The sequence below is a fragment of the Aspergillus flavus genome, chromosome 1 (assembly GCF_009017415.1).
Source record: "Aspergillus flavus chromosome 1, complete sequence".
Taxonomy (NCBI): domain Eukaryota; kingdom Fungi; phylum Ascomycota; class Eurotiomycetes; order Eurotiales; family Aspergillaceae; genus Aspergillus; species Aspergillus flavus.
The window spans coordinates 5,905,947-5,918,625 of NC_092406.1; the positions used below are offsets into that span (position 1 = coordinate 5,905,947).

Consider the following 12,679-nt stretch of genomic DNA (forward strand, 5'->3'; position numbering starts at 1 on the left):
GAACGAATGATATAATTTGAAACCTGAAGTGCAGGTCGATGGCGAATTCACATGCAGGAATTAATATAGAGTCCATTTGTAGATGTCTTGGAACAGTACCCAATGCACCCACCCTAAATGCATGTGTCAATGTGATTTATCTTCATGGAGAATTAAATGTATGAAGTATCTGTCCGTATTCGGCGTGATACACAGAGTACTCGAGGATGCTGCCTTATTAGAATCCCATGGAGCTTTACATCCTAGCACACGATCTATGTACGTCTGTGTCTTCACTTAAATCCTCGTCCAAGGCTTTCTTAGCACGTTGGCAATCTGTATACTCATACTGCTGGATATGAAAGTACCTATGTATCTAGATCATGGAGCCTATTGACATAATGAGGGACTGATACTCGATGCGTCGCATATCATTCATGGCAGTCTTTCCTTGCTACTAATATCCATCTACCTTGCTAGTAAGCGCCCAGACATACCCCACAGGGCTGAGCACCATCGCACAGACCAATAGATGATGGTCTTCCACTACGTGTCTTCTGTGGTCTGGAATATATTCAAGCTTGCTAAGTCATAGACTTCTGGAAAAAGAACTTGTAAGGTTGAAAATCCACTCATTTTCAGCTTGATATCTTCCACAGGGTTGAGGACAGTGCCTGAATGTGTTCGTACAAGATACGGAGACAACCTGTTCTAGGATAGTATGCATGAGAATATTACGTTGAGTTTCCATGTCGGTGGACCGGTCTATGATGAAAACGCGTAATGATGCGTATCCTTCCTATGTGCGATGCTAATCCTCAAATGAGGGAAATGCTTTTGGTTACCCATGCCATGTTCGCGCATTGACTAGCCAATGCGCCCAAACTGGGTATTTCAACACATTCGCTTTTTCTGTGGGTATCGGTCGAGCCCCAAATACTTCTATAATCGAGCTATCGCCACCTGGCACGAGAGTTTATTTGGCAAAAGGCATGAGAAGCAACCCTAAATCGTCTGGAGAGAATCGTCCACATTGCCTATGGTCGATACGATCGGACCCTAACGAAGCCGGAAAACTAGAGGTCTCGGCGAGGAAGAACCCCAACAACGTACTACAGTGCCATAGGTGGCACGGCAAGGGGTATAAGCAGGGGAATTGAATCCTTGCTTGAAAGTGTACCTGATAAGGAAGAGGTTTAAAGCAGAACCCGAGTTTCGCGACGACGAAGGCTTTGATCGTACATAGACTTGCGTGTATGGCTGAGATCATTTCATAAGCGCATTATAATGCTCACCGAGACCGTACGTATGCCGATAGTAGGCCAACCAAATAACGCGTTTGCTCTTCTGTTCGTCATCATACTCTTGAGTATCACCTTCGATCTTTTCGATCCTTCCGTCACCTTGTATGACGTTGATTTCCACGCCATATGCCCTAGCAATCGCTAATAGCTCCAATTGCCCACCCCACTCTGCTGTAAGCTTGATCTTGCGTGTGTATAGTTCCACGGGCTCCTCCATGAAGGGCACAAAATCATCATGGTGCTCGTTTATGAAATCGGCCGTAACAGCCCTAACTGCTCTATAGCCATCGTGCTGAGGGGAAGCTACGGTATCAATGCGGGACTGAGTCGGGTTCTCAAGGATGATTCTTTTTGGGTCAGGTTTCAATCCCAGACCCAGCATTTCCAGCTGGTAGGCAATAGCGGAGTAGAGACAGTGCCCATCGGGCTTTATCTCAACCTGCTTCAACCCCAACCGTTTAAAAACACCATCCATGACCTCTTGTTCATCTCCACGATGATCCGTTTGTTTTGCAGCTTCTTCCGCGGCAATGGCAGACTGCGCCGCTTGCTCCGCGGCGCGACGTGCCAGACGAGCCTTTTGGCGATTTGGTTTCTTAGGTCGTGGTGAGGAAGCGGAGGACTCTGAGGTCGCTGAAGATGTATCTGGAGAATTATCTATCGAAGGAGGATTTTGTGAACTATCGGCATGGTCTTTCTGTGTTTTATCTTCTTCAGTTCCATTCAAACTGAGATCGTCGAGGTCGTCAACGGGCGGGGCAGGCTCGCCATTCAACTCTGCAATCTCGGCCTGGTGTCGTTCGGAAAGCTCCCTCTGAAGTCTCTCGCATTCTTCGTTAATTCCTCGGCGGGTCTTCTTCGTGGCAGATTTCTTCTTCTGAGTGATGCGTGCTTGGAGATCTTTTTGTTCCTTGCGGTGTTTTGCTAATAACTCCTCCATTATTGTTGCGAATATAGAGCAAAAGAGAATCTATCAGTCTAATTATAAATCAAGATAAGGAAAAGAGAAAAGAATTATGAAAAGAACGCAAGCTATGAAACTGTGGAAAATGTTGCTGTTGGTATGCCATCTCAAGATCTAACAGAACTGTTACAGCCCCGCAAACCCTTTGCTGGCTGCCCTAGATGGCATCCTAAAAGGGTATAGCGCATCGGATTTTAGGAACTGGTGGTGGTTCCATGCCAACTCGGTGGTGGCCATGATCAGATATCAAGATTCAAGTCCCAGGTTCAATATAATTTCTGATAAGATGTTCTTATAGTTTCACCCAGGGATTATCATGATTTTTGATTCTCTGGGCTGGCTAAGCCTGGCGTACATCCCAAACAATGTCAAAGATCGCATGAATGTTTCTCCTTTCCCGGACGGCGTAGTACAGCCTCGGTATCTTCCGTTCAGTAATCTCGGCCGTCGGATAGCTAGGAGCTAGAGTAGTAGTTATATGGCACGAAAGTCCATCTACTCCTGGATGTCCTTGACGTTAATCAGACTACATCCACATTAAAATTATACTGAACTCCATTCCCGTACAACACTCTGATACTTCATTAGTTGCCAATTTTTACTGTTTGGTGCTGCTATCATGGATTCCCAGAGCCTTTTCGACGTCAAGGTTAGCGATGAAACTCCGTGAAAGCACCTGGGTCCGTACTGAACGCTGTGTCTAGGGCAAAGTGGTGCTGGTCACCGGTGGAGCCAAGGGAATTGGTCGCATGATCTCTGAAGGATACGTAGCGAACGGTGCCACTGTTTACATCTCGTCTCGTGATGCCAAGGCCTGTGAGAAAGCCGTAAACGAGCTCAATGCGCTCGGCAAAGGAAAGGCTCACGCCATCCCCGCCGATTTTTACAAAGAGGAGGATGTTAAGAAATTAGCTGAGGAGCTTGGAAAGCGTGAGAGCAGTACGTTTCTGGCTAACGCCACCCAGAGATCGCATCCGGCTGGGCTGTCGTCTTAAAACTAACTAATTTACCAACCAGAGCTGCATGTTCTTGTGAACAACTCCGGATCGAACTGGGGTGCTCCTTACGATGAATATCCTTCCTCTGCTTGGACTAGGGTTCTCACTCTGAACCTCCACCGAGTCTTCGATCTGACGAGGCTTGTTACCCCCCTGCTGGAGAAGGCAGCTACTTCGGGCGACCCAGCCCGCATCATCAACATCGGTAGCATCGATGGTCTTCGAGTCCCAGCACTTGAGACGTTTGCTTATAGTGCTAGTAAGGCCGGCTTGCATCATTTGAGCCGAGTCCTTGCAAACCACCTTGGTAGAAGAAACATCACGTACGTGTTATTGCTGATTTGGTAAAACGCCTTCTAACTGAGTTACCTACAGATCAAATTCACTGGCTTGCGGGCCCTTTGAGAGTAAGATGATGGCTGCTACCCTTGAAACATATCGGGAGCAGATCGAAGGAAATATCCCACTGGGCCGTATTGGTACCCCCCAAGATGTGGCCGGTGCTTGCTTATTCCTGAGCAGTCGCGCTGGCTCGTATGTGAATGGAGCCACTATCACACTGGATGGTGGTAGCGCTATTGCTGCCAAGCTGTAAGATCTAGGCGAGTTGATGTAGTACATATCAAGAATATTGGTTCCACAATCCTGCGATGAGCAAGATAGCGTCCTGTTACAGAAGGTTTAACCTAAAATTCAACTTGCATATCTATTTATGAACCTTTTCTTTTCTTTTTCTCAATCTGCACCTGCAGGATTATGTGCAATTTTCATGTAGATTAGACTTCCAGCCTGACACGTTTTTCTTAGCGGGTGCATACTAGTTTACTACTGGTATTCGTTAAGTGCTGAACCCTATTGACATCATCGAGCATCTACATCGCTCTGTGCGCATACTGTCATGACACAACAGTGTCAACTGAACGGCGCCACATATGCCATAACTGGGGGAAGATCGCGGGAAGTATCGCCAGGCTGCCCTCAACAGGGAAAAAGCATATTCATTTAGGATCGCAAGCCATCAGCCCTTCTGATATTAGGATCGACTCACGGATGACTTCGTTTTAAGCTGAAGTGTCAGGGTGGCTGTACGGAGTGTGCAGGCTATTTGTTTTGGTCTCGAAGAAAGTACTGGCCCAGAAAATTCCCTCTTATATTGCTAGCGATCATCCACTGGGGGTCGATCTAAACCATAGCGACGGATCGCGTGGGGTTGAGGCTCGCGGCGGCTGCAATTGGCTTGGATTAATCCCTCAATCTGATACTACTTACTTAATACAATTACTTGGTGCGTTTCACGTGAGCAGTCATATTATTTGATTTTAATATAGATCTATATGCTATTTAAACCTCAAGACCTCGAAGAATTACCCATGGCCCTGTGCTGCGCTTTTGGATGCAGCAGCTTCACCCCTAACGATTCTAGCCCCAGTGTGCCCTAAATATCGACCGTTCCAACATATGATCAATTGCTATCAGTCAACATGTGGAAGCCACCGGTGAACTTCATCACCTTGCATTGTATGTTGAAAGATTTCGAATGTATTTTTGAACAGTACTGACTTGCTTGCTCACGAGCGTAGATACATACATCATTCTCTGCAGTCTATTGGGGATAATCATACTTTATCCCTGTGGCAATTTGAGAGCGATCGATGCATTCTTTTTCGGAGTCAGCTCTGCCACAGTATCAGGGCTTAATGTGTTGGTCTGACCGTCTCCTATCATCTTTGAAGAATTATCACGGACACGAATGTCGCTGAGCAACTTTTCGTTCAGTGTCGATTTAAAAGACCTAAAAACATACCAGCAGTTATTTTTATATTTCATTCCCACCATTTGCAACATGTGCTTCACCAATATCCTTGTGGTAATCGTGCGACTCTATTGGTTTGAGAAGCGTTTGAGAGAGACAGGTACTTAACTGGCTCTTTGGTACTCATATCGGGGCTGTACTGAAGCAAATCATCTGATAGCTCCCACTGCATTTCGCCCAAGCTCACGTTCAGTAACTTCCAAGGAGTATGACTATGACCAGGAGGCACAACCCAGGAAACTGAATACAATTCGAGTCCGGGACCCGGAACAGACCGCCGGAGAGAGGATCAATGCGGAAAACGAGCACTTGGCAGACTCGAGCAAAAGCCAGACAGTGCCAGAAGAGTACGTGGGAACCCATCCTTACATTCTGTTTATAGCCTTCAGTGTGAAGCTTACTAAAATTCTGATTTTACAAGTAGACTAACTGAATCGAAGCCTCCAGATGGCCCGGACCTAGATGCTATTCAGCTAACTAACCGTCGTATCTCCTTTGCGGACAACAACAAGGCTCTATACATTCCTTCTCCACGGGAGCGCGATAGAGGTATGCAATCTTACTTTTGCCCTGGGCATCAAATTAATGCTAATGAAATAAAGGCCAGCCTATAGTAGAGGTAGACGAAAGAGCAACCAAGGATGGTACGTGAGCTTGTTCCGTTTACTCAACAGGAACGACAGACAAATAGCTCATTGACCCCAGAAATTTCGGAATATGCCGAAAATGACGACGCCAAGTCAGAGATTCGCCGCCGATTAAGGGATACTTCCAACCCGCTCGAACGTGTTGCTTCCTCCCTGTTTGTGCTCGGTTCACAGCCAAGCAGGACTCAAGGCTCACAACTTCGCGAAGCTGTCTCCCTATCTAAGAGCTCGAACCTTCCCAGTATTTCAGCAGAAGCGACTCTCGGCAGGAATTCAAAATTCTATAACCTGACTGCTGAAGACCGGGAAAGACTGGGAGGTATAGAGTATCGGGCTCTTAAGATGTTATTAAAGACCGTTCTAGGTACCGATATTGCCATCAAAGCTATCAGGTGAATTAAGACTAACTCCAACGGTAGGGTACTTTTTCGGTCTCCACATAATTGGTGCAATATGTCTAGTGGGTTGGATACAGTATGCTGGTCCTAAGTACCGGGAGTACCTAAAGGAATGTGGGCAGAATCATATATGGTGGTAAGTGCATCACCGAGCAGTATCATACTTCATATTGCCGATCGGGATTATACCTGTGAATAATGGGACAATTTCAAGCATCCTTGGCAGTGCGGTAGGTAGATTGGAGCTGAGCGTATACTCATTTGTTCACTCTTAGGGCGTTCTATGCGGCGCAAACGATGGCAAACAATCTGGGTTTCACCCTCACCCCAGACTCAATGGTTAGCTTCCAAGACGCAACTTTTCCCATGCTGATTATGACATTCTTGGCATATGCTGGGAACAATCTCTACCCCGTTTTTCTGCGTCTCATTATTTGGACTACATACAGATGTACTCCAAAGAACTCGTCACTTAGAGAGCCCCTGGATTACCTCTTGAAGTATCCTCGTCGGTGCTATACGCTGCTTTTCCGTAGCAAACCAACTTGGGTTCTCTTTGGGATTATCTTCGTCTTGAACTTCGTCGATGTTCTCTTGATCGTTGTGTTGGATCTGCATAACCCCGCTGTCAACACCCTGCCCGGGGGACCGCGGGTGCTGGCCGCCATCTTCCAGGCAGCATCAGCACGGCATACGGGGACGTCGAGTTTCAACCTCGCCGATGTAAACCCAGCCGTCCAATTCAGCCTACTAGTCATGATGTATATCTCTGTATTCCCTATCGCCATTAGTATGCGTGCGTCTAATACCTACGAAGAACGTTCACTTGGATTGTTTTCCAGTGACGGTGAGGTCGTCGACGAGAGCAACACTACGAATTACGTCCTGTCCCACGTGCGGAACCAACTCAGCTTCGATCTGTGGTACATTTTTCTTGGGATATTTTGTATCTGCGTTGCCGAATCAAACAGAATCATGAACCCTTCTGAGCCGGTGAGGTCGTCTTGAATATTCAGCCACAGAGCCGAGGTTAATAAAGAACAGGGACTCACCGTCTTTGCGATATTCTTTGAGGCTATTTCTGCATAGTAAGCTACTGGCCCTTGAAACCACTCTAGAGTGGTGTTAACGTTTCATAGCGCCAATGTCGGCCTCAGCTTAGGGTATCCAGGGGTCAGTACTTCTTTAAGCGGACAGCTGTCGACTTTCAGTAAAGTCGTTGTCTGCCTTTTGATGATTCGAGGAAAGAACCGCGGACTGCCCTATCAGTTAGATCGGGCTATTCGTCTTCCCAACGAACGCCTGGTTGACGATCAAGTAGATTCTGAGTCGGTTAATCTGTATACGGACGGAAAATTGGATCCGTTGGACATCCGAGACCTGAAAGTGAAACGGCATCACACCAAATAGCATCGGTTTTGAATCACACGATTATACATCGCCCGAATAGACCCCTATACATGTTTTTAAGTGAATGGAACCTGTAATAGACAGCAGAAAATTACCACTTGGTGACCTATGGTACCCCTCATTTGACAATCAAGCGATGAAACCTGGCTAGTGTATGGAAAGCACTTAGTAAAGGAAATGTACTGTGTAAGGTAACCCAAGGGAGGGTAAAGAAATTCGACAGATAAGACTAAAGGAGCGCGTGATGTCGCCTGACTCCAATAGTGCTGGATCTATTAAGCAGCGCGAAACTTTGAGAGGCCGAGATAAGAATGAATGACAGATAATAAAATGATCGTGCCCGTTGGGGGGAATTGGCCGTGCGAATATCAGCTGCCCCAATGAATATTAATAAATGGAAGAAAGCTTCTGTCCTTTATTTTTTATGGGTCGGTGGAGCGATGACATTAGTTATGCCGTCATAACCTTTCGGTTGGCACTGCTGCTCTGTTGGTTGAACAATACATTTTTTTTCTGGAAGACATAGATTGGATATTCTTTTTAAAATCTTCACGAGTAAGGAGGAGCACGTTTCTTACTGTTTTGATCATTTCTACACCGCTATCTCTTGGAAAAAGCAAAGGGGGAAAAAAGTCGTCCCACGGAGGAAAGATTCTCGAATAGATTTCAATAGATTCATTCCTTAGTGTTGTGACGTCGCGGGACCCATTTTAATCCTACTAAAAAAGGATGCCAACAATCGCACTAGAACTGTGGCCAATTCTGCGAAGAGATGGCTATGAATAGTTCTTTATTCTTAAATCAATCGCCTTCACCTTCAACTTCTTTGTCCAACTCTCTGCTATACTGGTACCAGTTACCATCCAAATTCTCCAACGAACCGCTGAACACCGCCTAAACGCCACATTACCGACCTTGCGTGCCCATTGGTTTCGCTCCGCCAGCATCCTTGTTCTCCCGAAACCTTTCCTCTACTTTTTTTAAACCCCCGGATTCCCTTCGATCTCTTCCCTATCCTTCTATCCTCCCGGAAATCTTCAGACGATGAGCTCGTCAAATGGGACCCACCGCAGACAGGAGTCCATAGACCCTTTTTCTCATCCCGACGTCTATTATGGTGACGAGGAAGCCAACGCGCGCATTAAGGATCGCAGACGTGCCTTCTCAACGGTGAGTAGGGAACCCCGGAGAAGGCCAACAATGTCAACTAATCATCCCTGGTGTGTACGACAGAACCTGAACCAGTTCAATCGCCAGGATATCCAGAATTTCCTTGGTGGAATTCCGGCAAGAAGAGGAAGTCACGGTAGGTGTTTTTTCGCCTATCTGTAGCGATCGCGAGTCAGGTATACTGACGCACGTGGTCAACAGATGAGATTTCGGCTCAACCCCGCAAATTCCTTATCGATGTCGAACAAACACTGGAGAGCCTCCTAGAAAGAGAGGATACGGACAGGAACATGCAGATAACCATCGAGGATGTAGGACCCAAGGTGCGTGGATTCGTGGTTCTTTCAGCCCCTCTTCCCCGCCAGGCCAACACTAAACTGTGATATAGGTGCTTTCCCTCGGGACCGCAGCTTCTTCCGGATACAATAAATTCGATGTGCGAGGAACGTACATGCTCTCCAACCTCCTGCAAGAACTTACCATCGCTAAGGACTATGGCCGGAAAGTCATTGTCCTTGATGAGGCTCGTCTGAGCGAGAACCCAGTCGCGCGTCTCTCCCGTCTCATTAAGAATTCTTTCTGGAACGCCCTGACTCGTCGGATCGATGGGTCCAATATTGAGGTAGCGGGCCGAGATCCCAAGGACTGGACAGACGACCCACGACCCCGTATTTACATCCCGCCGGGCGCTCCAGAGCAGGTGGAGTATTATAGAGGGATCGCTGAGGCGCACCCGGAACTCCGTCTGGATGTGCAGGTGCTGGACTCGGAGATCACTCCAGAGTTCGTGAAGGATCTCAACAGTAAACCCGGTCTTCTCGCCTTGGCAATGGAGAAGAAGTACGATGAGACTACCCAGAAAACCGAATACTCCGGGGTGCCATTTGTGGTTCCCGGAGGACGGTTCAATGAATTGTATGGGTGGGACAGTTATATGGAGTCTCTGGGGCTGTTGGTCAGCAACAGAGTAGATTTAGCGAAGTCCATGGTGATCAACTTCTGTTTCTGTATTAAACACTATGGAAAGATCCTGAATGCCAACCGATCCTATTACCTGCTACGTTCCCAGCCGCCATTCTTGACTGATATGGCTCTGAGAGTGTATGAGCGGATTAAGGGCGAACCCGATGCTCTGGAGTTCCTGCGGACCTCGATACTCGCTGCGATCAAGGAATACTACAGTGTCTGGACCGCCGAGCCGCGGTTTGATCCAGTTTCTGGTCTGTCGCGGTATCGCCCTGAAGGGTTGGGCGTACCGCCAGAAACGGAACCAACGCATTTCCTCCATCTACTAACCCCCTATGCTGAGAAGCATGGCATGAAATTTGATGACTTCGTTCAAGCATACAATAACGGCATCGTTAAGGAGCCGGAGCTTGACGAGTACTTTTTGCATGATAGGGCTGTCCGAGAATCTGGTCACGATACAAGCTACCGTTTGGAGAGAGTTTGTGCCAATATTGCTACGGTTGATTTGAACTCTCTCCTTTACAAATACGAGGTGGACATTGCTCGTATAATCCGGACTTATTTCAAGGACAGACTAGAGATCCCCCCTGAGTTCCGTACTGAACAGTCGAAGGATATTGCAAGCGAATCTTCATCTGTATGGGACCGCAGAGCTAGAAGAAGAAAAATGAGAATGGATGCCTATTTGTGGGACGAAGAAAAGGGGATGTACTTCGACTACGACACAGCTAAGCAAGAGCGAACCTCTTATGAGAGCGCCACAACCTTCTGGACAATGTGGGCAGGTCTCGCCACCCCTCACCAAGCGTCGGAGTTGGTCAGCAAGGCCCTACCAAAGCTTGAGGCCTACGGTGGTCTGCTTTCAGGTACTGAAGAATCGCGTGGTATTATCAGTTTAGACCGGCCGAACCGGCAGTGGGACTTTCCCTATGGATGGGCCCCCCAGCAGATGCTGGCATGGACGGGCCTGCTCCGCTACGGCTACCAGGAGGAAGCCGAGCGACTAGCATACAAGTGGCTATACATGATCACCAAAGCTTTTGTTGACTTCAACGGTGTTGTCGTCGAGAAGTATGACGTCACTCGACCTATTGACCCGCATCGGGTCGATGCTGAATATGGAAACCAAGGTGTAGATTTCAAGGGTGCACCTCGTGAAGGGTAAGGCCTGTCTTGTCTTCAATGCTCTCGATAAACATATACTAACAGAGTCTACTTCTAGGTTCGGTTGGGTCAACGCCAGCTTTGTCTATGGGCTGGAGATACTTAACGCTCACCAGCGACGTGCCCTTGGAGCCATAACTCCATACGAGACCTACATCAAAGCTGTAGCAATCCAGAACGACAGTGACTAGGTTACTACGACTTAGATGTTGCATGAGGCACGTGTTTTGCTCTTTCTTTTGATATATTTGGCGGTCGTCATTGCTTGTGAAGGACCAGAAAAGACGGGTTCTGGACTCGGCAACAAGATTACACAGTTGCAATCACATATAGTGCGGTCTCTTTCACACTTCTCTTTTCATTACTCTTTCTGATTGAATTCATTTCTTTGGGGTTAAAGAAAAGAAAAGGGATGGGAATAGAAATTGGCTTACTCCTTATATTTGAGGGTACTTTGACGAGCTATGATCCAGCTACGAATGATACAGGCGCCACTTTTTTGTTTTTAGCTTGGCGATTTTGACTTTTATATATATTGTGTCTAGCAACCGTTTAATGAAGCCTTTTAGGGGGGTTCTCTTTCTTTTCCAACATGCGATAATCCTGCTCGAGTGACAGGCCCAACTCTTGGCTTTGAGATAAAAGACATACTAAGTCATGACTGTTTCAATATCAAACTTATAGCGTACAACACTGTTGACCGGCTGCTAAAAGCCAGGCCCTAATACAAATAAACTCCTAGACACACAAAATAACAAGGAGAAACAACTACACTCAAAAATCCTCCATCCTATAAACACCATAAGAAGGCTGCTCATACGGATGAGCCCTAGACAATACACAGAACAAGATAAGCGAACATAAACACTCTATACTCGATTCTTAATAAAAAAGAACTTACTTCTTCAATGCCTCAACAGCCTTTCTCGCAATATCCTCACCAGCACACAATGCCTCTACCCTGATCTCCTCCGTTGTCTCCAATTCGCCCACCTTCCCGATGTGCGGATTAGCTGCATCTCCAGGACGGAATTGAGAGGTTCCCGCAGTGGTCCAGCAGCACTCCGTGTAGTTCCCTTGGCCGGGGTAACGGCCCGCGCCTGCAGAAAAGATAGCCGTCTTGCAGGCTGATACGGCCGAGGGGGGCACGAAGAATACGAGTCTGAATCGGGGAGACATTTTGAGTATGTAGTGTGCTTTGGGGATTGGGGGCTGGCAGGTTGGATTTGATGGAATGTTGGGGGTTTGCGGTTGTGTTGATGTGGGGTTGTTCTGTTTGGGCGTTGTTTGGTGGGAGTTGCTGGTGGTTATTGGGGGTGCATATGTATGTATGTAGCAATTTTGTGGCTTGCTGGTATATTGATCCTCTATTATTGTGATTACTGTGTGCGCCAATCAAGTGTGCTCTCTATCTCTGGTGGCGATGTTAAAATATAAGACGAGATACATAAGCAGTACAAAGGGCTTCTAGGTATATGGTGGTGATTGGCCATTGGATAGTCGACTGCTACTGTTGGGCACCGATGCAGACGGCACGGAGAGGGGAAACGGGATGTTTGCCTTGATAACACTATTATGGCTAATTGCATCTTAGTACCTTGGTGGCGTTTCATGGTTCAAGTGAGAATGGCTCTCTTCTGAGTTATTGCGTCCAAACCAATTGTGAAATATAAATGCAGTGTTACAGATAGAAGTATGATTTTGGAACTGGCTAGAAAGAGGGGTTAGATGCTGTTCGTGATATATTTGCTTGCGGTATACTACAATTCTCAAATCAATTGCTTAGCGGCATTGAGGAAGACCTGTGGCCTAGAGATCTGGGCGTTTAGGGCAAGCCTCTCATTGGTCTTGAGAGGCCTGGGG

At 47.1% G+C, this 12,679-nt stretch overlaps 5 protein-coding genes across 5 annotated transcripts; 3 read left to right on the top strand and 2 right to left on the bottom strand.

The window, feature by feature from the left end:
• Nucleotides 1-1,091: 1,091 nt before the first annotated feature.
• On the bottom strand, nucleotides 1,092-2,223 carry F9C07_2060701 (uncharacterized protein; the record flags this gene model as incomplete). The annotated part of the gene is made up of 2 exons (XM_041284412.2): nucleotides 1,092-1,159; nucleotides 1,275-2,223. 2 exons carry the CDS (start codon nucleotides 2,221-2,223, stop codon nucleotides 1,092-1,094), a joined length of 1,017 nt encoding a protein of 338 aa, XP_041139949.2.
• A 478-nt stretch (nucleotides 2,224-2,701) lies between these two features.
• F9C07_2142307 (dehydrogenase with different specificitie) lies at nucleotides 2,702-4,579 on the top strand. The gene is made up of 4 exons (XM_041289024.2): nucleotides 2,702-2,896; nucleotides 2,952-3,186; nucleotides 3,265-3,568; nucleotides 3,621-4,579. The coding sequence occupies exons 1-4, from the start codon at nucleotides 2,867-2,869 to the stop codon at nucleotides 3,838-3,840; spliced, it is 789 nt and encodes a 262-aa protein (XP_041139948.1). The 5' UTR covers nucleotides 2,702-2,866; the 3' UTR covers nucleotides 3,841-4,579.
• F9C07_2280238 (putative cation transporter) lies at nucleotides 4,580-8,273 on the top strand. The gene is made up of 11 exons (XM_071510421.1): nucleotides 4,580-4,763; nucleotides 4,826-4,946; nucleotides 5,022-5,158; nucleotides 5,219-5,405; nucleotides 5,483-5,607; nucleotides 5,661-5,702; nucleotides 5,764-6,069; nucleotides 6,125-6,239; nucleotides 6,379-7,096; nucleotides 7,148-7,191; nucleotides 7,243-8,273. Exons 1-11 carry the CDS (start codon nucleotides 4,727-4,729, stop codon nucleotides 7,511-7,513), a joined length of 2,103 nt encoding a protein of 700 aa, XP_071366100.1. The 5' UTR covers nucleotides 4,580-4,726; the 3' UTR covers nucleotides 7,514-8,273.
• A 284-nt stretch (nucleotides 8,274-8,557) lies between these two features.
• F9C07_11234 (alpha,alpha-trehalase TreB/Nth1) lies at nucleotides 8,558-11,040 on the top strand (the record flags this gene model as incomplete). The annotated part of the gene is made up of 4 exons (XM_071507577.1): nucleotides 8,558-8,819; nucleotides 8,885-9,006; nucleotides 9,072-10,813; nucleotides 10,875-11,040. The coding sequence occupies 4 exons, from the start codon at nucleotides 8,558-8,560 to the stop codon at nucleotides 11,005-11,007; spliced, it is 2,259 nt and encodes a 752-aa protein (XP_071366101.1). The 3' UTR covers nucleotides 11,008-11,040.
• A 370-nt stretch (nucleotides 11,041-11,410) lies between these two features.
• F9C07_11235 (GTP cyclohydrolase 1 type 2/Nif3) lies at nucleotides 11,411-12,086 on the bottom strand. Its single transcript, XM_041288783.2, has 2 exons — nucleotides 11,718-12,086; nucleotides 11,411-11,645 (listed from the first exon to the last, which is right to left on the bottom strand). The coding sequence occupies exons 1-2, from the start codon at nucleotides 11,993-11,995 to the stop codon at nucleotides 11,591-11,593; spliced, it is 333 nt and encodes a 110-aa protein (XP_041139945.1). The 5' UTR covers nucleotides 11,996-12,086; the 3' UTR covers nucleotides 11,411-11,590.
• Between the last annotated feature and the right edge of the window lie 593 nt (nucleotides 12,087-12,679).